The 26308-nt window shown below is 40.6% G+C and overlaps 1 protein-coding gene across 4 annotated transcripts in view; it reads right to left on the bottom strand.

Moving 5' to 3' along the window:
- Positions 1–17849: 17849 nt before the first annotated feature.
- Positions 17850–26308, bottom strand: part of INPP4B (inositol polyphosphate-4-phosphatase type II B) — a 622734-nt gene continuing 614275 nt past the window's right edge. For 2 of the 4 annotated variants that reach the window (XM_075860408.1, XM_075860410.1), the window contains one exon: positions 22454–25142. In XM_075860408.1, the coding sequence (XP_075716523.1) occupies positions 24968–25142 (175 nt within the window). In that variant the 3' untranslated portion in view covers positions 22454–24967. Of the gene's footprint in view, positions 18912–22453; positions 25143–26308 lie in introns of those variants that run through there. The other 2 variants (XM_075860411.1, XM_075860409.1) reach the window with 2 other exon arrangements.

The raw sequence follows: 26308 nt of genomic DNA, 5'->3' as shown, positions 1-26308 counted from the left end.
CGCCTCCTCCGGTCTGTGCTATGAGTGACTCAGCGCAGACAGGCGCGATGATGTTGCTACATCCCGCCTGCCTGTGTCGAGCCGCTCAGGGCACAGTGAATGCTGGATCAAGGAGATGCCAGCTCCTTGCTCCAGGATTGAATGGAACCGGGACCTCGGTGAGTGACTCGCGACCCCCCGGAGGTCTTCACACGAACCCCCAGGGGGACTCGACCCACAGTGTAGGGATGTCACGATACCAAAATTTGGACTTCGATACCGATACTTCGTTTACAGTAATAAAAAAAAAAAGTTCTTTCGTTTTCTAATGTGAGGCACGAGGTGTGATGATGAATTTTGAATGTGCCTCACGTTAATAGTAATTAATTCCGTCATGTTTCTCAGTCATAATGGGTTAATGTGTGAGGTACATGATGGGGTTAATTACTATTAATGTGAGGCACATGGAGGTTAAATTCATCACACCTCGTGCCTCACAATAAGTGATAGAAAGCAGTTTATTTTATTTTTTTACAGAGTACACATCACAAATAATGCAAAAAAAATCATTGTGCCGGTTAATAAGGCCGCGCCAATACCCAATATGTGTATATTTTATGTATTGCGACCTATTTTAATGTTTATTGTAAAAAAGGTGTATGTGTGTTTTTTTTATTTAACATTACTTTGTTTTTACTTTATTTTTAAACTTTAATGTACTGACATATATCAGATATGTGCCAGTACATTAGCCTGTGGACAGATAGCACACAGGCAGTTGTTAGGACATACCTCAGTATGCCCTAACAGGAAATATGGTAAGACAGCCCTGGGGTCCTTCAATAGACCCCAGGGATGTCTGCCCATATATGGTATGGCCCTCGATCGCGTCACAGGAATTCCCTGTGACACAATCCAGGGGCATCCTCCCCCCCCCCTTCTCATTTTCCCCTGAATGCTGCAGTCGGCTTTGATTGCAGCATTCAGGAGAATAGCGGCGGAGATGAGAGGTTCCTCTGATCTCCGCCGTTATAGAGCGGGGCTGCGGCTGTGTAATACAGCCATTGCCCCGCTCCTGACAGTAAGTGCGCGCGCGGTCAGCATGAGGAGATGCTGCCGGCGCTGCACTAATGAGCGGCGGTTCAGGCACTGAAGACAGAACATGGGGGTGCCATGTTCTGTCTTCAGTGCCGCAGATCATTAGTGCAGCACTGGCCGCATCACACCATGCTGGCGGCGCGCACATGTCACGACTCAGGAGCGGGGCAGTGACTGTATTACACAGCCGCAGCCCCGCTCTCATATTCATGTGTACCTTACTGTATTATGTTGTATTGTGAAGTTTGCGGTGGAGAGAGGAGGGGGGTCTGTGATTTAACGCCCCCCCCTCTCCACCGCAAACAGCACAATACAACACAATACATTAAGGCATCACAACACAACACATTACGTCACAATACATTACAACACAACACAGACTGCAGCTCACCTGGAGTCCTCGGCACCGACTCTTCCACTCCACTGTCCGGAAGACGTGTCATGTGACAACACGGTCACATGGTACACTAAGTGTACCATGTGACCGTAACCAGGAAGTGCCGGCTTTACGGCACAGAAGATTTTTTGGGGAAGCGTACAGTATGGCAACGGGAGTCCGTGGGCCCCCCAGGCTTAGGGGCCCGGTCGCAAGTGCGACCGCTGCGACCCCTATAGCTACGCCACTGATTTCAGTGGCAAATATGTAGTGCCCAGCTTGTGCGACTGGAGACACACACACCAAAAATTGTTAAAAGGGTTCTCCTGGGTATGGCGATGCCATATATGTGATGTGGAAGTAAACTGCTGTTTGAGCACACTGTAGGGTTCAGAGTGGAGAGATCGCCATTTGGCTTTTGGAGCGTGGATTTTGCTTGGTAGTAGTTTTGTTTGGTGTATTACTGGTATTTCAATTTATAATGTGGGGGCACATGTAAGCTGGGCAAAGTACATCAGGGGCATAGTCAAGTGGTATAATAACAGGGTAAAAAAAAAATCAATAAAGTAATCCATAGATATTTTGCTATGAAGCAATCCTGTCTGCACAGTGTCGCACTGATAAATGGTGTCGTTTCTCATCCCCTTTTGGTCCACACTCCGCACCTTTGGAGTTTGGGGAATTTTGCTGGGAAAGTGTTGTCCTGGTATAATATGGGCACCCTCGCTTCCAGCAGATATGTTTAGGCCCTACCGTCAGGGCCGCCAGCAGGAATTTCAGGGCCCCATACAACAAAATTTTCTGGGCCCCCCTTTTACTGCTCGCGGGAAAAAGACGCCGACGCCTCCTATTGAAGTCAATGGGAGGCATTTTCGGGCCGTTTTTGATGAGTTTTGCGACGCAGTTTCCGCGTCAAAAAACTCGTCAAAATACTCCGTGTGAACATAGCCTTACACGTATAAATTCCCTGCGAGTGGTGTAGCACCCCAGCCTACTGTATAATGACATTCTGCAGCTTTCTGTCTTCCTGCTTCAGTTCCTCATGATTTTCAAGATCTCGGCCTGCTGTCTGTGAATGAGAACATTAAAACCAGTCCTGGCTTATTACTTTCACAGTTGATGGTCTTGTTACAATGTATCAGTGTAGATAAGAGTCATCTGCCAGGAGTCCATCACAGGAGAGGGGTTTGTGCTGTTGCTGCGTTTAGCTCACAGATGATTGACTGATACATTGTAACAAACTTTCTTATATACAACTTTAATGCCATACTGCCCCCCTTGTAGAGAACTCCATACAGCCCCCTCTGTAGATAACGCCATACAGACCCCCTGTAGATAACGCCATATAGCCCCCCCTGTAGATAATGCCATACAGCCCCTTTTGTAGATAACGCCATACAGCCACCTCTGTAGATATCTACAAAGGGGGCTGTATTGCGTTATCTACAGGGGGTCTGTATGGCGTTCTCTACAAGGGGGTCTGTATGGCGTTCTCTACAGTGGGGGCTGTATGGCGTTATCTACAGAGGGGGCTGTATGGCGTTCTCTACGGGGGGGGGGGTGTATGGCGTTTTCTACAGGAGGGTTGTATAGCGTTACCCACAGGGGGGGCTGTATAGCGTTACCTACAGGGGGGGCTGTATAGCGTTATCTACAAAGGGGGCTGTATGGCGTTATCTACAGGGGGAACTCTGTATGGCGTTCTCTACAGTGGGGGCTGTATGGCATTCTCTACAGAGGGGGCTGTATGGCGCTCACGGCATACAGCCCCCCTGTAGGTAACGCTATACAGCCCCCCTGTAGGTAACGCTATACAGCCCCCCTGTAGGTAACGCTATGCAGCCCCCTGTAGGTAACGCTATGCAGCCCCCTGTAGGTAACGCCATGCAGCCCCAACCCCCCCAAAAAAATATGACCTACAGTGTGTCCTACAAAAGACATGTATCCCCTATCCACAGGATAGGGGATATATGTGTGATTACTGGCAGCGATAGGGAGAACATCCCTGAAGGTCGCCCGAAGTTCTCCATGACTAACCTCTGACTTCCGGCGTCTGCGCAGATCAATAAAAATGAAAGGAGCGCTGGTCACGCATGCGCAGAAGCGTGACCGGCACTCCATTCATTTCTACTGAGCTGCCGACCCGGAAGTCCGAGGTTTGTGATGGAGACCTTCAGGGGACTTTCAGTCCCCCGATCTCCATATCAATGCCAGCGATCACACATGTATCCCCTATCCTGTGGATAGGGGATACATGTCTTTTGTTTAATGGCAGAGCGGGGAGATGGCGCCACGCAGAGCTCCCAATCTGCGTGATGCCATGGTACATAGCTATCTCTCACCCACCAAGCCTGGTAAGGTTTTTGGCACAAAGGGGGACCAAATGGGGCTGCAAACCGTGTGGTGACTGTATTAGTTGTCCCAATGTCGAGCGGTCGAACATTTTTGTGGATTCTAGTGGTACCAATAATTTCAAAATCTGTTGGCCCATATCTTGTAACACCAAAGGGGTCATCTATTACGCAACTTGTCCGTGTCCGAAGATATACATTGTCATGACCACCCGCGAGTTGCGGTTGCGAGTTAGAGAGCATGTTAGGGATATTGAAAATGCGAAAAATGCAGACGACGTTGAACAACTCAAAACAATCCCCAGACACTTCCGCCTCCACCATGCTTGTAATTCTAGAATGTTGAAGGTGAGGGGTATTGACCATATTAATCTTGATATGCGTGGGGGTGACCTTAAAAAACGTTTACTACAGAGGGAGTGCAAGTGGATTTGGAGGCTCCAAACCTTGCACCCCAAGGGTCTCAATGAGACCACGGGGTTCTCATCATTTCTCTGATTGCCAGTAATTTTAGTGGTGTTGGATTCTTTTATCAGTGTAATTCATATACATATATATTTTTTTTTTTGTGTGTTTCTGTGATTTTAACATTTTTTATTTGTATTCTACAGATTAGATCTTTAATTTGAGATTCTTCTCATTATATCCGGATTTCCTGCTTGTCCATTTTTCTTGGGGTCCTTTACCTTGAATCATCATTCGTCTGGCCTTTTTATTGTGTTCATCGATTACATTATTGTAACCATTTTTGATGTTTTTTCAACATAATAAATATTAATATATTATGTTTCACAACATTCTATTCGCACCCATTCTTGTCATGATTATATATTTATATGCACCAACACTCCACTTTATTTCACTTTATTTATTTTACTTACACTTCAATTAATGTTTCACATTTATTTATTTATTTTTCACCCCTCACTATTATTGCATACATTCATATACATACCTTTTTATTATTATTTTTTATTATCACATTTATATGGCCCCATACGATGGTTTCTTTTTCTGTCGATGGAGCTGTCTGTCACTTTTATATATACATATATGTCACCCACACGTTTCTTTTTCATTACATCCAATACATTTTTTGTCTTCCACATGTCACCTTGGCACACACATGTATATTGTTTCTTGTTGCGGAACGTTGATGTGCTCTTTTAACTTATTCTTATGCTATGCACATATACATTTCTGTTCACAATTGTTCATAATTTCATGTCACTATATCAAGTATGTGTCTTGCAAGGTCTCACAGATGATTCCGGCCAAAATACTAAATATCTTTTCATATCTTTCATACCAGCCAATATATCCTTTTGCTGTATCCAGGGTCACCCCTTCCTCGCTGTGTCGCTCTTCTGATTGGTGGACGAGTGACGGGCCTCCGTTCCGTCGCTGGTGACGTGTCGGATCTCGGACTCACGTGACCGTGTCGGCTGACGCGGTGACGCGTTTCCGATTCCGGCCCCTCATGAGCGGCGCTTCCGGCGGCGCGGCCATCTTGCTTCACCTCGAGGCAGCGACCTGTAATTACACAGTGAGGCATGTACACCTTTCATTCTCGGGACCCTTCATTTTGGATACTTTATCACTATTGGCTGGCTCCCCCTATTTAAAGTGGCATGCGCATTGTCCAGCACTACCCCCAGACGAAGGCATTAGCGCCGAAACGCGCGTTGGGGTGGACATACTGCTGTGCATCTAGTCCTGGACTTACTATGGGTATGTTTAACTATCGCAATTTGTTCTTATACTGTTTCATTCATTAGCAATGTGTATTTTCTGCCATCTTCACATATACCTGTTAATTCAATTATTTAATTTGGTATTTCTCCATTCTATGTTGATTTAAACTGTGTTGGGCAGGATTTAACTTGTTATTGCTTACTGTGATAGTGTCTACAACCAGGCATTTTTTCATGTATTTACATTTATACAATTTACTTACTTCATGAGCTGCATGGCTTGTATGTCCTTTTAACCTGTTGGTTTATGGATTCGTTTTTTATCTCAGTACGTCTACATGTTGTCCTCAATAAAGTATTTTTTCAATTTCTTATACTTCTAGTCTTCTGGCATCTTCTCTTTTTTAGGTTATATACTCCCTGCTCTGCCGTAGTGTTCAGTGGCGTCGCGCTGTAGCAGCCATAGCGGCTGCTAGCGGAGCCTCCGGCCATGGTGGGGGCCCGTGCCAGCGGGCGACACGGGCCCCCTCATGCCGCGGGCCCCCGGCGGTAGTTACGCCCCTGGCCAGGCCCCTTACAGAAGTACCCCTATTACCCCCCCCCTGATGGCGGTCCTGCCTACCGTTCCTGGTTCTCTAATTTTAGGGCCTTGACATTTTGCCTCTTGAAACAGAAGAAATGCTCCACTCGGGCCTGCACAGTTCGATATTTTATCTTATCTGGCTTATTGGAGCCTTAACTAATTTTATTTTTTGATGGACGTAGTGGTATGAGGACTGTTTTTTTGCCGGACGTGTGGTAGTTTTTATTGGTACCATTTTGGGCTAGATGGGACTTTTTGATCACTTCTTATCCTATTTTTGAAAGGCAAGGTGACCAAAAAACAGCAGTTCTGGCATAGTTACTTTTTTTTATACAGCGGTGACCATGCATTATAAATTGCATGTTACCTTTAGGGTATGTTCACACGCTAGCTGTCATTTACGGCTGAAATGACAGCCTGTTTTCAGAAGAAAACAGCTGCGTCGTTTCAGCCGTACATGCTCCTCCTCGTAATATACGAGGCGTCTGTGATGCCCGTATATCTTGAGCTGCTCTTCATTGAGTTCAATGAAGAACGGCTCAAATTACGTGGCAAAGAAGTGCCCTGAAATTCTTTGCCGAGGCAGTCAATTTACGTGTCGTCGTTTGACAGCTGTCAAACGACGACGCGTAAATTACAGGTCGTCTGCACAATACGTAGGCAAACCCATTCAAATGAATGGGCAGATGTTTGCCGACGTATTGTAGCCATATTTTCAGGCGTAAAACGAGGCATAATACGCCTCGTTTCCGCCTGAAAATAGGTCGTGTGAACCCAGCCTTATTCTGCGGGTAAGTCTGATTCCACTGATACCTAATTTATAGCACTTTTTTATGTTTTACAACTTTTTGCACAATAAAATTACTTTTGTAAAAATAATGTATTTTTTCTGTCTCCATGTTGTGAGAACCATAACGTTTTAATTTTTTAGTCAACAGCTGTATGAGGGCTTGATTTTTGCAAGACGAGCTATAGTTTTTATAGGTACCATTTTTGCATACATGCGACTTTTTGATCACTTTTTATTCCAATATTTGTAGGGCAAAGTGACCAACAAACAGAAATCCTAGTAGAGCTTTTTTCGAGTGTTTTTTTACGCCGTTCACCGCGTGAGATAAATAACATAATATTTTTATAGTTCAGCCCGTTACGGTTGCGGCGATACCATATATGTATGGTTTATTTATTATTTTCAATGATAAAGGACTTGATACGGGAAAAGGGCGATTGTATTTTATTTTATTGCTTGACACTTTTATTATATGTATCAAAACTTTTTTTTGACTTTTTTTTTAAGTCCCACTAGGGGACTTGAAGGTCCAACTGTCTGATTTTTTTTTTCTAATACATTGCACTACCTGTATAGTGCAATGTATTTGATCTGTCAATCATTCACTGACAGCAAGCCATGCAGGCTTAGCCTCCCGGCAGGGCCTAATCGGCTTCCATAATGGCAGAACAGGAGGCCATTGTTAGGCCTCCTGTTGTCATAGGAGCAGTCGACAGCCCTGATTGCATGGCAGGGCGGCTGATCTGCTAGCAACCTCTAAGATGGAGCGATCACTTTCAAATGCTGCATCTAAGGGGTTAATAGCAGGGATTCGGAGCTATGTCCGGTTCCTGCCATTACAGGTGGAAGTCAGCTGTAAAATTACAGCTGACATCCACCGCTGATGACGCCGGCTCAGCTCCTGAGCCGGCGCCATGTTGCCGTCGGCTATGGAAGCCTTTCAGGCCCCGCCTCCGGGCGGGGCCTGAACGGCATCCATGCTAGACAGACCGGGAGGCCAGTATTAGGCCTCCGGTTGCCATTACAGCCAACGGAATGCCGATGAGCTGCAAACACCTTAAATGCAGCGATCAGAGTTGACAGCTGCATTTAAGGAGATAATGGGGAGGGATCGAAGCTAATTTCGGTCCCTGTCATTACAGCTGGATGTCAGCTGTAATACACCGCTGACATCCGGCGATGATGGCACCGACTCTGCTTCTGAGTCGGTGCCATGCATTTGTCATATGGATACGGCAAAATGCGGGAAGCACTAGCTTTCCATGACGTATCCATACGACATATGTCGGGAAGGGGTTAATATCTTCCCATGAGAAAGTAAACGCAAAGCTTTCAAATTGGTCTAATCAGACTAGGTGAACGTTCACACTTTGCGTATTAGCTGCAGATTTTCTGCAACGGATTTAATTGCAGAAAATCCGGAGCGTACTACAGTAGCAGCAATGTGGACGAAATTTGAACAAATCTCATCCACAAGCTGCATTTTTTTTAATCGTTGCACTTTTGTTGCGGGTCCTCCCCATTGAATTCAGAACAGAGGGACGTGTCACTATGGCAATGTCAATGAGGTAAGTAGTGGATTTTTTTTCCAACTCTGTTTTCCGCAGCAGAGATTCCGGAAGAGAATCTGCACAACATTTTGGTGCAGTTTTCGTCCAGTATTCCCTGCAGTTTCTAGGTCGGATCTGCTACGTACTTTTACGCAGCATATTTGCCCAGTGTGATCATACCCTTAGGGTGCAGTCACATGCCTCAGATATTGTTGCAGAAATGTTTGCGATTGAAAATCAGTACCATTTATCTTAATGGGGTTGTTTCAGCAGCAGATGCATGGATTTCTGCAAGTTCCACGTAGAGGAATAGAACTGATTATCAGTCGCAGAAAATTTCTGCAACAAATCTGCGGCGTGTGACTGCTTCCTTACACACAGGATTGAGCACTCTATAATTCATTTGGTTTGTCATTGGGAATCGCTGTATTTAGTTCAGGCCTATCAGATACAAAATTCTTAGTGAAGAATGAGGAAGTTGAATGTGAGGTCGAATTTAAAAAGAATCTGTCAGTTTTAAGCCCTCAAAACTGCGGACAGCGCTGTAGACAGAATGGGGAGAGCAGTGTAACCAAATCCGTGGTGTTGGTGATTAAAGTTGCATGACCAAAAAATCTACGTTTTAATATCCCCGATTGCAAGTGCCCCAATGCTCTGCGTGACAGCGCACTGATCATGAAGGATCCGTTACCGTTGCGATACTGGCGCCGGGGAAATGAAAGTATAGATTTCTCAATCATGCAACTTGCCTGATCGACACCAAAGGTATGATTAGGCTGAACTCCCACCCTGTATATAGCGCTGTCAGCAGTATTGAGGGGTCGAAACTGCAGACATATTCCCTTTAGCTTGTATTTGCGAACATTTGTAAAGATTCCTTATTGATATTTGAATATAGGCCCCATTTACACTGCATTTTATAGTCTCTGTGTGACTTTCTGGACTTTTTATCACTAATCCCATTGAAGAACACTATAGTCAGGCTGTCTGCAGCCTGCAATGGCTCATCCCAGTCACAGTAAATAGAGATACTGTAGCCTGAAGTTTATCACAAGTTTTAGCTATAAATGGGGTGTCTCCTACATCTATGTGTCCAACATAGGTTGTGGCAAAAACAGTAGCCCATGCTATGCATATATTCCCTTGTGAAAGCCACATACCTCCTGTAAATATGTGCTCATGGGAATGGTTATCCATGAAATCTATTAATCTTCCAAACATCATGGAAACTACAAGGGTGAAGAGTGCCAGGTTTAAATATTTTAACTTTGTTTTAATGGTGGTATATTTAACTGTGCACTGAATAATGGAGAGTTAGATGATATAAACAAAATTGAAATATTATGAATTTAGTTTCTTATGGCTTTGAAGGCCAGTGGTGAAGCCTTAAAATTCATCGATTTCTTCCAATAGACACTTGTCTTACTTTTTTGCATCATTTCTTGGTTCGAATCAGTCTAGTTGTATTACCCAGGTATATTTTCACAATGATTTACTTATGGAGTATTTCTACCTCGTGATCATTCCTTGTTGTATAACATTTCTCAATGATCAGAATCTCTGCTATGGATATGAAATTGTGACACGCTCATGCATAATAAGACAAGTCAATTCATCAAACCACTTAAACAACGATGTTGATTTTCTCAGCAGCATTTTGAGACTACTGTGTGCCTCCAATGGCTTGTTTGTATTTTCTGAACTACCTTCTCTAAAACCTTATACGATATACCCATTGTCTTGAGAGCTTGTAATGGAAATGGGCCAGACACTTATATTATGCTAGATATGAAACACGACAATGGAATTGGACAAAAAATTGGTGTATCCAGCACTTTGGTAAAAAAAATGTAGGTTTTATTCGTTCATTTTAAAAACAGAACGATTAAAATGAAAATCCCAGGACCACGCTTACGCGTTTTGAACCTCTAGGATCAATAATCACAGCTTGATAAGCTATGATTAAGGACCCTAGAGGTTCGAAACACGCAAGCGTGGTCCTGGGATTTTCATTTTAACCGTTCTGTTTTTAAAATGACTGAATAAAACCTACATTTTTTACCAGAGTGCTGGATACACCAATTTTTTGTCCACTTCCATTGTCTTGTATACCTGCTGTTGACTCAGGATTCTTATGGGGGCATCTGCAAGAACCTGCAATATCTAGATGTGGAACCAACTAACGCAGACAATAACGCAGTGGAAACGCGGTGAGCTAACCTATGTAATTCTTTTCATTTTTCTATTAGATATGAAACACGCCTTCCAAAGTTATATCATCCCATACTTCCTTCTTACAAAAAAAGTTCTATCCAATTTTTGCTGTCTGATTAGATTCCATGTCTTTGATAAATTACATACGAATATATATACGTTTACTTCAGTTCACTCATATCTACTAACATCTTTGGTTTTAGCTACTAAATTAAAAATTACATTATCATTAAGGCAAAATGGAACAATCAGATTGGCCACCTAAAGTGTTATAATCTTGCCCTTTGTAAGACGTTTTAACTTCTCATACGCATAAGTGGATGTATAATTAAGAAAACACAGCCATGTCCTCAGCTGGGATCCATGAGAACAAAGTTAAAAAGTCTAAATGATAGAAATCTTAGTGGTTCAGAAGAACAGTCTTGATAGACCTTGAATGTTAAAATTTAACTTCAACATTAGGTTTTAAATAACTATTATTAAAATATATTTGTTTATAACAAAATCACCTATATTTAGGTCACTTATACTTACAAAAAAACATTTTAAAGTTAAGAAAGCTATAATTCCAAATACATTTCATGTGAAGAGATGTGAGGAAGATGTATATAAAGCCTTAATTTAGAAGAATATTTACCGTTTCTCTCCATCAATTGTCCTGTCCATCTGAGTAAAAGTGTTATTTTTGTTTTATTTAATGTCAAAAAATAAAATGTGAAGTCTGCTGAAATATATAATTTTTACTGCTAGAAATAACAAAAGATGTGGAAAGTGTGTTACTCTTTGTATATGTCTTTTATAAAATATCCTCTGGAAGATAAATTTTTCAGCAATTGTACAAATGTTTGTTCATTAGAGTGGTTGTCTGGGATTAAAAAGAAAGCATGCTTTTGTTTTCAGAAACAGTGCCACTCTTATCTATTGGCTGTGTCTGGTATTGCAGCTCATCACCATTCAAGTAAATGAGGCTAAACTGCAATACCACACACAGCCCAAAGACAAAAGTGCTTCTGAAATAAATATATATATTTTGTGATACGTACAAAATATGGCAGCAGTGATTATATCACTGCTATCATAAAGAGACGCCATAAATAAAATGTTCAAAGAAAAATTATTTACAGCCCAGAAAAGTTTCACACTATCAAGCAAGGATCCCAGAGTCATCACCCAGACACTCACTAAGTACGTTTATGAAATATATAACTGATGTACATCTTAACTGATTCCCAAAACACAGTACAGGGGAGATGAAATAGACAAATGATAATGGGATGACATAAATGAAATCTTGTATTTCTAGCTATGTCTTATATTACAGGTTTGATGATTTTCTGTTCAAAATGAGTCAATAAAATGTGACAATTGTAATGTATGTCTGTACTGTGTAAGATCTCTCTCTCCTCGACCTCCCTTTGATAAGAGAAGAGAGGATTTTATACAGCATAAAGCCCAGGAACGTTTGTTGCTGCCAGGAGCCATTCCTGTATGCAGCATGATTGGTAATTATGGCGATCATATGATTGGGAACCGAACCGATCAGGTACAGATGATGTCAACAGGACCTGGAGCTGTAACAGCCCGATCTGGGTGTTTAAGAAAAAAGGAGGCACCACTCCTTTAAGGTAATATGGTTTTAGGCAGAGACATTAAGGTTTATAAACAGGTAATGTACTTGTTCCACCCACCTATTGGCGTTGTAGGCACAACCCTACTGTGTGGTGTGTGGGAAATGCTTAGAATGGCTGGCTTCCACCCACTGCCTTTACTCAGGGCGTCAATTCACGCTCCAAAGAATGAAGGGATTTGAGAGATAAAAGGAAATAGCTGCAGTGTTTTTTAGTCTTGGCGCCTGGCTCATGGGAACACTGAGGCTTGCATGTAGTAAGGACATTTCAGGACCGAACTAGTCTCTTCATCAGGTCAGAAAGGGACCATTTCAGTCCTGAAACACGTTGTCCTTATTACAATAAACGAAGTACTAATATAAACAAGCCTCAGTGCCAGGGCCGGCTCCAGGTATATGTGGGCCCTTGGGTGACACAGACTTAGTGGACCCCTTTGTGCGGGAACTCACGGCAGCAGTAAAATGGCAGAAAACTGCATATATGGATAGTGATGCAAAAGGCTCCTCTAGGAGCAGAATCCCCGGCCAAAGCATCAGCAACGCTCTAGCCGGAGATTCCGTTCCAGCAGTCTCTGACATCACGGTCCTTATATGGATAGTGACGTCAGGAGCTTCTCCAGGAGCCGAATCCCCGACCAGGGATTCCGGTCGTGGAGGAGCCCATGACATCACTGTCCATGTATGGATATGGACATGGATATCAGGGGCTCCCTCTAGGAGCGGAATCTCCGAGCAGTGTGTCAAAAACACTCTGGGAGGATTCTGCTCCTAGACAGAGGCTCCCTCTAAGAGCGGAATCCCGGGCAAGAGCGTCGGCAATGCTCTGGCCGGGGATTCCGCGCCCTGAGGAGCCATGATGACAGCGTAAAGCACCCGGCGGCCGAGTGGGCCTGCTCAGTGTTTTCCCATTAGCCAGACGCCGAGACCAAAAAACACTGCAACTATTTTCTTTTATCTCTCAAATAAAATCTGGGTGTTGGCACTGTTCTACAGGACAAGATCGCCAGCAGAAGAATGGACACCATTATATGTCAGTTCTGCACAAAGCCCAACAAATGGGGATGCAAATTACCAATGGGTGGTCCTGAAGTGGGTTAAATAATACATTTCTGACTTTCTTTCGTCGCCACTAGGTGGGAGCTTAGGAATTTACTGCATACTGTTTTTTCATTGAATGTGTAAATAGTATGCAGTATGCTTCTAAGCTCCGCCTAATAGCAGCTGTAGGCAGTGTGACAGGACCAGGGGAAAAGTAGTGGATGGAGTGTACACTATCGTTCAAAAGTTTAGGGTCACTTAGAAATGTCCTTATTTTTGCAAGAAAAGCACAGTTTTTTTCAATGAAGATAACATTAAATGAATCAGAAATACACTCTATACATTGTTAATGTGCTAAATGACTATTCTAGCCGCAAATGTCTGCTTTTTAATGCAATATCTACATGGGTGTATAGAGGCCCATTTCCAGCAACCATCACTCCAGTGTTCTAATGGTACTTTGTGTTTGCTAACTGTGTTAGAAGGCTAATGGATGATTAGAAAACACTTGAAAACCCTTGTGCAATTATGTTAGCACCGCTGTAAACAGTGTTGCTGTTTAGAGGAGCTATAAAACTGACCTTCCTTTGAACTAGTTGAGAATTTGGAGCATTACATTTGTGGGTTCGATTAAACTCTCAAAATGGCTAGAAAAAGAGAGCTTTCATGTGAAACTCGACAGTCTATTCTTGTTCTTAGAAATGAAGGCTATTCCATGGGAGAAATTGCCAAGAAACTGAAGATTTCCTACAACGGTGTGTACTACTCCCTTCAGAGGACAGCACACACAGGCTCTAACCAGAGTAGAAAGAGAAGTGGGAGACCCCGCTGCACAACTGAGCAACAAGACAAGTACATTAGAGTCTCTAGTTTGAGAAATAGACGCCTCACAGGTCCTCAACTGGCAGCTTCATTAAATAGTACCCGCAATACGCCAGTGTCAACGTCTACAGTGAAGAGGCGACTCCGGATGCTGGCCTTAAAGGCAGAGTGGCAAAGAAAAAGCCATATCTGAGACTGGCTAATAAAAGGAAAAGATTAATATGGGCAAAAGCACACAGACATTGGACAGAGCAAGATTGGAAAAAATTGCTATGGACAGATGAATCGAAGTTTGAGGTGTTTGGATCACACAGAAGAACATTTGTGAGACGCAGAACAACTGAAAAGATGCTGGAAAAGTGCCTGACGCCATCTGTCAAGCATGGTGGAGGTAATGTGATGGTCTGGGGTTGCTTTGGTGCTGGTAAAGTGGGAGATTTGTACAAGGTAAAAGGGATTTTGAATAAGGAAGGCTATCACTCCATTTTGCAACGCCATGCCATACCCTGTGGACAGCGCTTGATTGGAGCCAATTTCATTATACAACAGGACAATGACCCAAAGCACACCTCCAAATTATGCAAGAACTATTTAGGGAAGAAGCAGGCAGCTGGTATTCTATCTGTAATGGAGTGGCCAGCGCAGTTACCAGATCTCAACCCCATAGAGCGGTTGTGGGAGCAGCTTGACCGTATGGTATGCAAGAAGTGCCCATCAAGCCAATCCAACTTGTGGGAGGGGCTTCTGGAAGCATGGGGTGAAATTTCTCCCGATTACCTCAGCAAATTAACAGCTAGAATGCCAAAGGTCTGCAATGCTGTAATTGCTGCAAATGGAGCATTCTTTGACGAAAGCAAAGTTTGAAGGAGAAAATTATTATTTCAAATAAAAATCATTATTTCTAACCTTGTCAATGTCTTGACTATATTTTCTAGTCATTTTGCAACTCATTTGATAAATATAAGTGTGTTTTCATGGAAAACGCAAAATTGTCTGGGTGACCCCAAACTTTTGAACGGTAGTGTACATCTCACCCAGGTTCCTGTCCTATACATTTTAAAACAACCAGGGAATTGGGCTAGCAAGGAAAATGTATTTTCCTTGCTCAAGGGTTTTCTGGAAAACCCCTGTAAAAGGGCCTGGTTGTTGGAATAGGGAGAGTTGGGAGGGTTCCTATTCCACTAGCCACTTCAGGTATTGCATTGTGGCTAATTACCTGCACAGCTGAGGTGTGCTTTAAATAGAGGCACAGCTCACAGTCTCTCTGCTCCTGGGAAAGCTGGATGTGAGTAAAGCAACTGTGGTGTTGTGTTTTGGGAGTTGGAGCTCTAGGCTCAGCTCTTTGTAGTTAGAAACTGCATGTTTAGCTAGTGGCCAGACGGCCTAGGATTTACTTTATGTACATATTTGTTTCCTACTACGGCTTTTCTACCTAATAAAACTGGCTGAGGCCAGTAGTACCACACTGTGACTGGACTGTAGTCTGTTCTTACTGTGCCAAAAGTGCCCGTCTACCCCAGGAGACAGCGATCCCGTGGGCTGCACCTTACAGCAGACAGAATTTAGTATGAAATTAACCAGCACATAATGTTGGCCCTATTTATAAAAATAAAATAAAAATAAATGGTGTGGGTGGGCAGATAGGGGTATACTCTATGCTTATATAGGGGATTCAGAGCTCCAGTCACTATAAATATATATTAAGAAATTATTTTTCAAAAAAGTTATGGAAGAATGAAAGGTGAGCATCTAGTAGACATCTCTCATGTCTTAAAAAAAAAAACAAAAAACAAACAAACACTCAAACACAGCAATTTTTTTTAATAATAAAAAAGCAAGAAACTAGCAAAAACTGCCAAAATATTTATTTAAATAAAAAAAAACATATACACATGATGTACAATGAATAATAGCTATATGAGAAACACAAGTGAAGATGGCCACAACCAATACATTCAAACACAGAATAATACTGTACATTCAGAGATTGTAGTTATGAGAAATGTTTTGCGTGCATGAATAAAAGCAAATGGCATGAAAGATAAGCCACTAAGTTCTGACACTATTAAAGGCAAATTCAAAAAATTACCTGTGCCAAGAAAACAATATATATATATATATATATACAGTGAAGGAAATTTTGATCCCTTGCTGATTTTGTAAGTTTGCCCACTGTCAAAGTCATGAACAGTCTAGAATTTTTAGGCTAGGTTAATTTTACCAGTGAGAGATAGATGATATATAAAAAAAAAAAAAGAAAATCACATTGTCAAAATTATATATATTTATTTGCATTGTGCACAGAGAAATAAGTATTTGATCCCCTACCAACCATTAAGAGTTCAGCCTCCTCCAGACCAGTTACACGCTCCAAATCAACTTGGTGCCTGCATTAAAGACAGCTGTCTTACATGGTCACCTGTATAAAAGACTCCTGTCCACAGACTCAATTACTCAGTGTGACTCTAACCTCTACAACATGGCAAGACCAAAGAGCTTTCTAAGGATGTCAGGGACAAGATCATAGATCTGCACAAGGCTGGAATGGGCTACAAAACCATAAGTAAGGCGCTGGGTGAGAAGGAGACAACTGTTGGTGCAATAGTAAGAAAATGGAAGACATACAAAATGACTGTCAATCGACATCGATCTGGGGCTCCATGCAAAATCTCACCTCGTGGGGTATCCTTGATCCTGAGGAAGGTGAGAGCTCAGCCGAAAACTACACGGGGGGAACTTGTTAATGATCTCAAGGCAGCTGGGACCACAGTCACCAAGAAAACCATTGGTAACACATTACGCCGTAATGGATTAAAATCCTGCAGTGCCCTCAAGGTCCCCCTGCTCAAGAAGGCACATGTACAGGCCCGTCTGAAGTTTGCAAATGAACATCTGGATGATTCTGAGCGTGATTGGGAGAAGGTGCTGTGGTCAGATGACACTAAAATTGAGCTCTTTGGCATTAACTCAACTCGCCGTGTTTGGAGGAAGAGAAATGCTGCCTATGACCCAAAGAACACCGTCCCCACTGTCAAGCATGGAGGTGGAAACATTATGTTTTGGGGGTATTTCTCTGCTAAGGGCACAGGACTACTTCACCACATCAATGGGAGAATGGATGGAGCCATGTACCGTCAAATCCTGAGTGACAACCTCCTTCCCTCCACCAGGACATTAAAAATGGCTCGTGGCTGGGTCTTCCAGCACGACAATGACTTGAAACATACAGCCAAGGCAACAAAGGAGTGGCTCAAAAATAAGCACATTAAGGTCATGGAGTGGCCTAGCCAGTCTCCAGACCTTAATCCCATCGAAAACTTATGGAGGGAGCTGAAGATCTAAGTTGCCAAGCGACAGCCTCGAAATCTTAATGATTTACAGATGATCTGCAAAGAGGAGTGGGCCAAAATTCCATCTAACATGTGTGCAAACATCATCATCAACTACAAAAAATGTCTGACTGCTGTGCTTGCCAACAAGGGTTTTGCCACCAAGTATTAAGACTTGTTTGCCAAAGGGATCAAATACTTATTTCTCTGTGCACAATGCAAATAAATATATATAATTTTGACAATGTGATTTTCTTTTTTTTTTTTATATAATCTAACTCTCACTGATAAAATTAACCTAGCCTAAAAATTCTAGACTGTTCATGTCTTTGACAGTGGGCAAACTTACAAAATCAGCAAGGGATCAAATACTTATTTCCTTCACTGTATATATAGAACACGGCCAGATTCTGAAAAGTGGTGAAAGTAACTCCAAATACCAGCTAGAGTTACTTTCATTTTCATCAGTTGTAAACCAGCTGGCGACTTTATTTCAAAGGTATGAAGGTAATAAAAAAAATCCACTGGATTTAACACTCCATCAACTCTAAAATACAGTAATAAGGTCACAATTTAACTTCAACTTATCCTTCCATTTTTGGTAACAAATGAAGTTATTAAATATTAGTGTCATTATTACACATGGCCCATTACAAACCTTCATACTTCCAAACCTATATGTTTTATTTTAGTTTATCGGTTACAACATCGAGTCATGAAGCTATATGAGAATGCCTCCATCTGTTGACCAAAAAGCCAAGTGAGAGCATGACTTGGCCTCGATCACATTTACAAATAAATAGTATATCATTATGTACAAGTTATATATTTGGTGTGCGATTTGGTCATTATGTTCCCTCAAAACAATTTACACAAACTGGATACATTCTAAGGACAACATAAAGGTTTAGGTTCAATGGGTACAAGTTTAGGACGATGAGATTCTTCAGAGAGAACTGGTTACAAGCAGCTCGAAGCTTTAGAAATGGGCCTATAATCATGAATAATAAGGAAGATCCTTTAATGTTATATCCTTATCTTTTGTAATAAGCAAAATCTGAGATATTTTGGAAGTTAGCAAAGGTTCATTTGTTACAATACTGTCAATTGAACATTAATGTGATCATTGTTAAATGTCGTTTGTCGTTTTTGCAAATGATGCACCATTCTGTGTGGATGTGTGTGGAAACTGGGCTTCGAAAATTTACAGTAAATCCTAGAATTCTTGAATTATCTGAGGAATGTCACACTACATGTTACTAAGCTAAACTTGTCCAATTTGTGCTTTTCAGTGAGATAATCTACAATTAGTATCTCTTAAGTGCACTTAATTGTTAACTTTTCCATATGTCCCCTCTGGAGGTCTGTAGTACTTTGGGAATGTCAGCAGCTGTATCATGTTGAAAGCATACTTTCTGCATTTGATATTCTTCATCACATTCTCTATACGGCATCCTTCTCTGGGAAGAGGAAAAGAAAACACAACTTCATAAGACAGGATGTACAGAAATAGGTTTTATTTATTCATTGCAGTTTCTGAGTAAAAATAACAAGGTTTCAACTATACATTTTGTTTGTTTTTCCACATTGATGATACATCTTACATATTTAAATCCAAAGGCCAGATACATGTAAAAAATGCCCTCAGAAATACTCATACCTGCACTTAATATTCAAACCACCTATGTACTCAATATTAGGTACTCTACACAAAAGTAAACAAGCCCATATTTTGTATATTCATGCCAAACTTTGCTTTACTTGGTTACCTGTATTTTAACTAAAACACCCAAAAAAATTTTAAAATGTGAGGACAGCATAACCCAAACTGGTGGGAGAATGTTTTAGCCTAAGATTCTCACTGGAATACGGACACTCCTTCTCCTGATCTGTGCTCACGAGAAAGGACAAGATTTTTGATCTGTAGTCACGAGATACAATAGACCAAAACAATTTTGTCCACAGATGGGTATACTTGGTTAGCATAACCCCACCAGCACTAAAATATTGCACATCTTCCTTTTCACAGCCTTATAGGAAATTCACAGCCTTACAGGGAAATGTCAGCCAAGACAAATTTCAGTTTTACCTGAATCAATTCTTCCTAGAAATTAACTACCAGGGATCTCCTGTCGTGCAGATTCACAGCACTCTTTACCCTACCACTGGATGCCCTAAACACTGGATACATGGCTCTTAGTCCCAGTATGCTTTCTCTTGAACATGGGCATGACCTCCGTATTCCAACGGTACTACTGCAGTCAAATGAGCAGCCTGAAGGAGCTAGTGGTATAACGAAGATTAATAAGGAGCCTTGAGAAACCACCAGTGAATCACTAGTGAACATGGTAAAAAAAAGTTACCAAAAACTCCATCCATATGTCCATTTGACGGAACACGACTAGGTGTTGTAGTTTAGTAGCTGGTATATGGACTATGTTTCCTTTTGTGCTATATAAAGCAAGCCAACAGCACTTAGAAGGAATAAAATAGATTTTTGAATGTTTACCTGGTCAGGAATTTTTTCAAGGTCCGCTCTAGAACCCACATATACTAATGGGACGAAGAGCAAAAATGTTCGAAAAACACACTAGAAAATGTGTTATCTTTATGCTTAAAAAAAATGGACATAAGTGCCTAGAAGTGGAGCTTGGAGAAAGACAAACCATATTATGTTAAGTGCTGGATTTTAAGGATACCATATATTATTCTATCTAAGGCAGATACTTCTTAATTGCATGCCCAAGCTGTGACACCTTAGTTGTGATTGTCATGGAGAAGCAAGGAATCCTGAGTCCCGGTGTGCAATCGATAGCGCTGAATGGAGTTGGGCTGCACCTTTATCGAGCAATAGAAATATAAAGAAGGTTTCAATGAACTGATCCACTGTATTGGTCAATATAGGCTAGGCTAAACCGGAGACGTTTCAGCCTCACAAGGCTGAAACGTCACCTGTTTTGGCTTGCCCATATCAACTAATAAAGGGTGGCACTGCAACAGTAGATTGGTGTATTAGAATCTTCTTTCTACTAGTGGTGGTGGTCAAGTGCTTACCCATGAAAATGCATATGTCCTTTAAGACAAACAGTGGTTGATATCCAATTCTATTTGATCTGATGTTGTAGAGTCACGGCTTCAATCTTGTAAGTGGCTATGGTGTTGCACCTTGCTGTCAAGCCCGCTCAAATATAACTATCATCAATTTTTAAGCAGTATCAAAAAATATTCACAATCAGAACTATCGAGTCTTAGAGTCTAAATCTTTGCTTCTCACATAAAAGAATAAGGCATTTATTGAATCTGGCCATATAGATTTGCAGATAAAATTCCAACCATTATTTGATATAATTTTTTTTGTTAACTCTAATATTTATAATACATTTAAATGTTTCTAGTTCATCTTTTTCTTTTTTTAAAAACATTTCTTTTTACAAACAGTGCATATTGACAAAGTAGAAAAATTGTTCGCACTTTCCTTAACTGATTAATTTAAAGGAGAAAGACAAGTAAACAAAACATACAAAAGTATTAGGACAGCAAACGCAACATGAGGCAAAGTGAACATTTTGGCAACAAGGCAGAATTTTTGATTACACTATGGTGGCAGCTATTATTTATTGGGATGTAAGCACTATACATCACTCATTTTAATAGGAGTATACTTCTTTTATGAGGGTTCTGGCGTCTACAGAATGATGTTTTGCATTCTTATAATACTCGTTCTATACCTGCTATGTTCTGTAAAGTGACATGTAGTTAGTATAACTCTCCTTTGGAATATGCCAATATGTTTAAGAGTTCCTAGTGAATTGATAGGACTCATTAATATGAATAGAAAGGTGACAAAATGCATCAAATGTGTAAATGATAGGAACACCTTAAATGAGGTTGGCATCAAAGGGACTTTCTAGATCTGCAGTTGTCTGTTCTAAAAAAATGGAAAGTCTATTTTACTTTATTAATTTAGATAAATACCATTTATGAGGCAAGGAGTTCTCTTCATTTGAGCTATGAACCTTTCATTTTTAGCTTAGTAATAAGTAGTAATCTATAGAATAGACAAGATATATTGACGATTTTTGCATATAAGCTATATTGAGGCTCAACCTCTTAAAGAGGCTCTGTCACCCCATTATAAGTGCCCTATCTCTTACATAATGAGATGGGTGCTGTATTGTAAGTAATAGCAGTGTTTTTTATTTAGAAAAAAAATCTATTTTCACCAAGTTATGAGCGATTTTAGCTTTCTGCTAATGACTTTCTTAATAGACAACTGGGCATGTTTTTACTTTTGACCAAGTGGGCGTTGTAGAGAGGAGTGTATGACGCTGACGAATCAGTGACCAATCAGCGTCATACACTTCTCTCCATTCATTTAGCCAGCGCATAGTGATCCTGCGTTGTTCACTATGTGCTGTCACTTACTCACACATTAACGTTACTGAAGTGTCTTGACAGTGAATAGACATCACCTCCAGCCAGGACTGGATGTCTATTCACAATCCTGACACTTTGCTAACGTTTGTGTGTGACTTATAGCACAGCACATCGAGATCACGTTGTGATGTCATTTACAGCGTGATCTCGCGAGATTACACTTGCTGTGCTGCAAGTCCCGCACAAACGTTACCGAAGTGTCGGGATTGTGAATAGACATCCCGTCCTGGCTGGAAGTAATGTCTATTCACTCTCAAGACACTTCAGTAACGTTAATGTGGGTGTAAGTGACAGCACACGCTGTACTGATTACATGAATGGAGAGAAGTGTATGACGCTGATTGGTCACTGATTGGTCAGTGTCATACACTTCTCTCCACAACGCCCACTTGGTCAAAAGTAAAAACACGCCCAGTTGTCTATTAAGAAAGTCATTAGCATAAAGCTAAAATCGCTCATAACTTGGTGAAAATAGATCATTTTTCGAAATAAAAAACACTGCTGTTACCTACATTACAGTGCCAATCTCATTATGTAAGAGATAGGACACTTATAATGTGGTGATGGAGCCTCTTTAACTGTAACCTTAAACTTTTAACATATATTTGTATCAGTGGTGGTTCATGACATGGCGGATCACAAATTTTGGTGGATCTTACTATTCTATGCTGCCTAAGCGATGTATTAAAACTAGTAAAGATTATAGTATAACATATATAGGGTCTTATCGCTTAACTCATACTCCTGTAGTTTGCCAAAGCACTAGTTGCCAAGTTTCCAGAGACCAATGATGTTGGCATGGTTGTAAAAATTCCCTATTTACCCTCATGTATCCATATACTATAATTAGCTTATTAATGAATGTAACTAGAAAAATATCCCTGTCAAAATCATGTGAGCTAATACACAGGAAAATAATGGTATTGCCAGGGTTGTCTATATTAACCCATTAGAAGCTCATTTTTACACTTTCTAACCTGCACTCGAAACATAAAAACATACACTATTTGTTAAAATCCACACCTGAAATCACTTGAGAATAAATATGACTAAAACCTCATGCACATGGATCTATTACATCTCTCTTTAAAATCTATAGACCCATACTGTACCTCCATATGCTTCTGATTTTATCCAGAGTCATACAGAGGATTTGTTTTTCTCATGGATATATACAAAATTTGTGAGAAAAAAAAGTGACATGTTCCAATACTTCTAGGGGAGAATATTGTTCTGTATGGAGACACTATATAGTGACACAAGAAGTGCCTACTGGTCCATAATAGAGGACTATATGTACTCCAAGTGCCATCATACAGGATTTATGCACCCGGGTTTTGCCCTGAAAATGAGACCTTAGGGTTATGTATCTAGAAAAATAAATTAGATGTATTACTTGATTTGGCATGCTAATAAAACTGGAAATGGTCACATTACTAGTGCAGTTTTATATATTGCATGATCTCTGAAAAAACGTCTAGTAAATTTGGAGTCCTTAGGTTCCATTCCATTGCGTATGGAATGCAATGAATTATAATTGAAGGGGTTGTGCTAAGATTAAATGCTCTCCCCTAACCACAGGATAGGTGATAAAATGCTGATTGTTGGGGGCCTGACCACTGGGACCCCCACCGATCAGGCGATCACGGAGGGGGGCCCATTCCTCCGAATGAATGAAGAGGCAAGTCGGACATGCACGCTGCTGCTCCATACACTGTCTATGGGATTGCCGGAGATAGCAGAGTACAGCCAACATACAAACACACAATGATCAGCATGTTATTTCCTATCCTGTGGTTAGAGATAGCATTTAATCATGGGAGAACCCCTTTAAATTTGTATGGCTTCAATGAACAAGAAGGGAAGCTGCTTCGATGAAAAACACATGGTGGGTCGGGAACTTCCTAAAATAAAATTAAAAAGTGGAATACTGCCTTGTCACCACATGGGTTATCATAAACTATAACAAATAATGTGGACTGCTATAGAAATGAGGTGTACAGGCAGCTGTTAAAAATGCATGAATCCTTGGAACAACCGGAAAAAAAGGGAACAGTCAATATTCATATAAATATTTCTTTATATTTATTAAATCCAAAGATTGAGTGCATTGATGGTGAGTTCCCCCAACTTGTATACAACTTGATATCCTTCAGGTCAGTGTAAGGGTAATTGATCATGCACCTGGCTGTATTACAGCCCCATACAAAATTTGAGTTGTGCGGACATGTAGTAGGACACCTACATTATAGACATCTATGGGGCCCTACTGTACCTCCATATGCCTCTGATTTTCTATGAAGGCATATGGAGTTTTTTTTCACGGAATCTGACAGAAAAAAAAAAGTGTATGACTTTTGAGAAGATGCCATATTGAAGTTAAATCTCCCATAGAAGCAATGTTTCTAGGGGGAATACCTCCGACATTTAGCACCATAAGGTGGCACAACCTTCTAAAAACGGCTATGCCATGTAGATGAGGCCTAAAAGTATTTGGAAATGTCCCGTATGGCTTATATCACCTTCTTTCCCTATACACACATTTTCATAAGTGGCCTTTAAACAATAAACCTGGTTACATGAGTACAAAATACTAATATTATAAAAAGCTTGTGGCCCAGAATATATACTCTCAGCGCTTGCTTTACAAGTAGTTATGTTAAGAAAACATGCTACTTTGATCAATCTTGTATACAACCTAATTTCCCGTTATGTATGCCAAAAATATATGATCTTTTGCCAAAAAATAAAAACGGCAGGCCAAATTTAATAAGAATTGTTATATCAATGAGGCTTTCAAGTGAAAGACAACACAACAAATCAATGATAATAAGCCCTATGATCATGATGAGGCAACTGAATGTGAATGATACTTTCTTCCTCCAGTCATTTCAACAAATATTACAAAGCAATCTCAATACAATACTGGATCTACATGGACAAATAAATGTAAAACAAAAAAACACTGGGGTAATGCTACAAAGGACACATTTTGAGGTTAGAGTACAAAGAACTTTAGATATAATTTACAAACTAAGGACATTGCTATTGGTAAAATAAACAGAAGTTGAAGTGCATATTATTGATATTTGGCTAATAGCAATGCAAGACTTAGGATTAGCCACACGACCAACAAGTGTGAGCTGACAAGAAGCAGAGCAACGGGGTAGAAGTGGCGAGAGGTTGGCTTGTTATCTGCTACACAGCCTTTCTCTGGATCATCCGACTCATTCAGAATTCCCTGGGCTTGTCCACTGTTAGACAGAAGTTAGGAACAAACAGAATAGCGTTACAGGAAAGTTAGTACATAGATCTTCTAGCAGAAAAAGAACAAAACAACATGCAAAGGGGAAGAAAGAAAAGTCACTATTTTTTTATGAACCTTCATTATTATAAGGATTCAATTAGAAAGAACATAAAAGCTAATAAATAGGTGACATATGGACATAAAGAAATGTGCTACTGATAAAAGAGATAGAGAAATGACAAAAATAAATAATGGATATGCTCAAGATATCTGATAAATCATATAGGGAAAATATGCCCCTAGTAGATACTTCAAGGGAACAATCTAATAACCAGTACTTCAGCAGCATTGTTTTAGGAAATTATTATGGTCTTCAAGCCTGGACCAAATCACTGAAAATTAATTTTATGTCTCTGTCTCATATCAAAAGTTTTTTGTTTGTTTTTTAGAACTGGATGTACTTTTTGACTCCTTTAGGCCCAAGCCATTTTTGGATCTAAGGATCACATAGACGTTTTAGTGTTTTTATCTCAGCATTCAGAAATTTCTGCATTGGAGATTTTGGCAGGGAAAGGGAAAATAATTATTCCAAATAGTTTTTTGTTTTTTTTACACTATCCATTGTTGCTCTACATCGTGTGTATGTATTTATAGCACATGTTGGGATATCAAATATGTGGGGATTATATTATGTGATAACTATTGAATAAAATATATTTAAATGAAAAAATAGTGTTTTGTGTAATTTTTTCAAAACGTATTTTTTTTTATTATACTTTGTTTAATTTAAAAAAATATATATTTTATCTTGTAAAGGAACTTTGGCCTCATGCACGCAACCGTGCTTTTGTAGCTGCAATTTATTTGCATTTTTGCGGATAAATTGTGGACTAATTTTTATGGCCCATGCACACGAACGTGGTTTACACGGATCTGTGCGGGAGCCGCAAATTCAGACCGCAAAAACTCAGGACATGTCATTTTACGGTCCGGATGTGCAGATTCAGCAATAATGGTGAATTGTTGTGGATCCAGGAGTCCTCATGACACACGGATGGACAACAAAGGTTTTTTGTGGTCCAATTGACCGCAACTGACCCGTGGTTTTGTGGACCGCAAAACGAATGTAGTTGTGTGTGTGAGGCCTTAGACATTCACTTCATTTTATAAGTT

This window comes from Rhinoderma darwinii, chromosome 1 (genome assembly GCF_050947455.1).
Source record: "Rhinoderma darwinii isolate aRhiDar2 chromosome 1, aRhiDar2.hap1, whole genome shotgun sequence".
Classification (NCBI taxonomy): domain Eukaryota; kingdom Metazoa; phylum Chordata; class Amphibia; order Anura; family Rhinodermatidae; genus Rhinoderma; species Rhinoderma darwinii.
Note: the sequence above shows the minus strand (reverse complement) of the source record. Positions and strands in the feature narration are given on the sequence as shown.